Genomic DNA, 2,415 nt, shown 5'->3' with positions numbered 1-2,415 from the left:
CATTCTCTTCTCCTCTCAGCATTTGCTCTTTCATAATTTCAGTATACGTTCTAGACCCGACATCTGGGGTCTTCCCACCTAATGCATGCACAGAAACAGAAATAAAAAATTATTAACATGTATAAAAAAGTGAAAAGAACAAAGCAAAGCAAAGGATGTTTATAAATCATCTGACATCTTACCATTAAGTCTTTATTAAGTCCTCAATTAACTATATATTTTTTTTAATTAAATATACATTTTGAAAATAAACGGTAAATAATTTAAAATAAATTCAGTCTCATTACTGTCACAGTCAGTAGGTTAGTAATGAAGGAATGAGTTCATTCCTGAGGGCTTGAATATTGAGGACTTATATCAATGCATTGCACTTATCAAATTATACATAAATATATTATAAACCTAATAAAATAAATTTAGATTGTAATAAAGTAAATTGTATAATTAAAAATAGCTGCTATTTAAAAAGAATAAAATTAAATCAATTTTACAGAGATAAATATCAAAATGAACTGTACTAATATCAATAAACAGTAAAATAAAAACAAAAAATTACAGTTATAACAGACGATCATTGTAACAAAAAGACATTGTCGACACATTATTTTATGCTAAATAGGAGGGAGGATGTTAAGGTACAAGTGTTAAAACATGACATGCCACATAGTGTCAGACGTTGAAATAATTTTCCAAAAAAAAATTATTTTTAATACTTTCCTACCAGACTACGGGGTCTCCCAACCCTTCATGGAACATGGGGTTTTCCGAACAAAACTAATCGCACATGAAAAAAACTTTAATCCCTTATGCCCTTGCTGTAGGGTTTCGGAGACAAGACAAACTGATGAGAGAGACAGGGCTTTATGTTGACAAATAGCAAAAAACTACCCATACTACAAGACTTTTGTGTATGGGTAAAAGGAAGCCCCAGCCATTTCTCCTAGGGTAGAAGACAAAGTGATGGACCAGCGAGGCCACCAAACAGAACAGAAGAGGATGGTAGATAAAAGAAGTGCAATATGTGTGCACAGCTATTGGACAAATAATTTTGAATATAGCAGCGGGGTGTAACACAGGCATTCATTACTTCCCACCGCTGCAAATGCCTGTATCGCCTAACAAGTAGTTTAGGGTGAGAAATAAATAAATAAAAAATCTTTAAGTCAATAGTAAATCTACAACTTAGGAAGGGTCAGGGGGTTCATTCAGTAATTTGTAAGGAGGTACTGTTTTTTTTTTTTTAATAATGGTTATGCAAGGAGGTGATTTGTTAGATATAACGATCAAATGACAGATTTTCCCCAATTTAGGGTACCCACATTACAGAGGCGGGGAGTGCCTCCAGGAAGGCTCCCGAACCCACAGGGTTGACTCAAAGTGACAGTAACAGAATAAATAATTATCAGCCACAGCTGAATTCGAAACAGGGACCTGGGAGTTAGTAGCACAGCACCTGAACTACCCCACTCCCTATTAGAATAAATTATAGCTATATATATATTAACTAATCACTTATCATTAATTTTACTAATTTTAATACAGTATTAGGATTAAAATCGAGAATAATAATTATTTAAGGAAAATTCCGAAATATTGACAAAACAGGTGATGTCCCTAAAAAGAAAAACATAATTTGTCCTCGAATGAGTATTACATTTTTTTTATTTATTTATTAGGACTCTAATGATAGGACATTAAAATTAAAATTTTATCTTACTTATTTGACCGATATAATGAGTAAATGAAATTTAATTCCAAAGGGAAAAGGTAAGGAAAAAGAATCAAAATATTCAAGCATATATGATCACTAACTTTGGACTCGAGTTGGAAATAAAACATTCTTGATGTCATATCTAATCTTCTATGATGGAAATAAAATAAAAAACCTTAGTGGAGGTATAGAACCCTAAACCTAACTCATATGTTTTTGGAAAGCCCTGGGTAGTTTTTTATAATTTATTTCAAAACCCTTAGTTATTTTTTCTAAAAAAGTTGTCAAAATATTTTAAAACAACTGTATCAAATCAATAAATCTACAAAGGGAGACATTTATCAATAAATATTCTTTGGAATGGACTGAACTTTTTTACGTCTGAAAATTTTATGTTTTTAAAAACCATGTACCTCTTTCTTAGGAATGGAAGCAGTTAAAGATTTCAAAATTGCATACCTTACTTTTAATAATATTTGAACAAAACAGATTAAAAGGATAATTAATTGGTTTAAGTTTGATGTTTTTTAAAAATTTATTTATTGATATTTACAACTGAATTAAAACAATATAATATAAAGCAATCCTTCCCTATCAGACCCATCCCACTAAGACGGGGCAGACCCCGAGAGAGACGGTATTAATTATTATTAAAGGATACTGTTCCATTCAAATGGAAGACTTGAAACAACCACAATCAAATG

At 31.2% G+C, this 2,415-nt stretch overlaps 1 protein-coding gene across 1 annotated transcript in view; it reads right to left on the bottom strand.

Moving 5' to 3' along the window:
• Sf3b1 (splicing factor 3b subunit 1) overlaps positions 1 to 2,415 on the bottom strand; it is a 57,345-nt gene that overhangs the window by 36,301 nt on the left and 18,629 nt on the right. Inside the window, exon 5 of the mRNA XM_067049186.1 lies at positions 1 to 78. Within this exon, the coding sequence (XP_066905287.1) occupies positions 1 to 78 (78 nt within the window). The remainder of the gene's footprint in view (positions 79 to 2,415) is intronic.

This window comes from Halyomorpha halys, unplaced genomic scaffold (assembly GCF_000696795.3).
Source record: "Halyomorpha halys isolate HHAL.00 unplaced genomic scaffold, Hhal_1.1 Scaffold997.1, whole genome shotgun sequence".
Classification (NCBI taxonomy): domain Eukaryota; kingdom Metazoa; phylum Arthropoda; class Insecta; order Hemiptera; family Pentatomidae; genus Halyomorpha; species Halyomorpha halys.
Note: the sequence above shows the minus strand (reverse complement) of the source record. Positions and strands in the feature narration are given on the sequence as shown.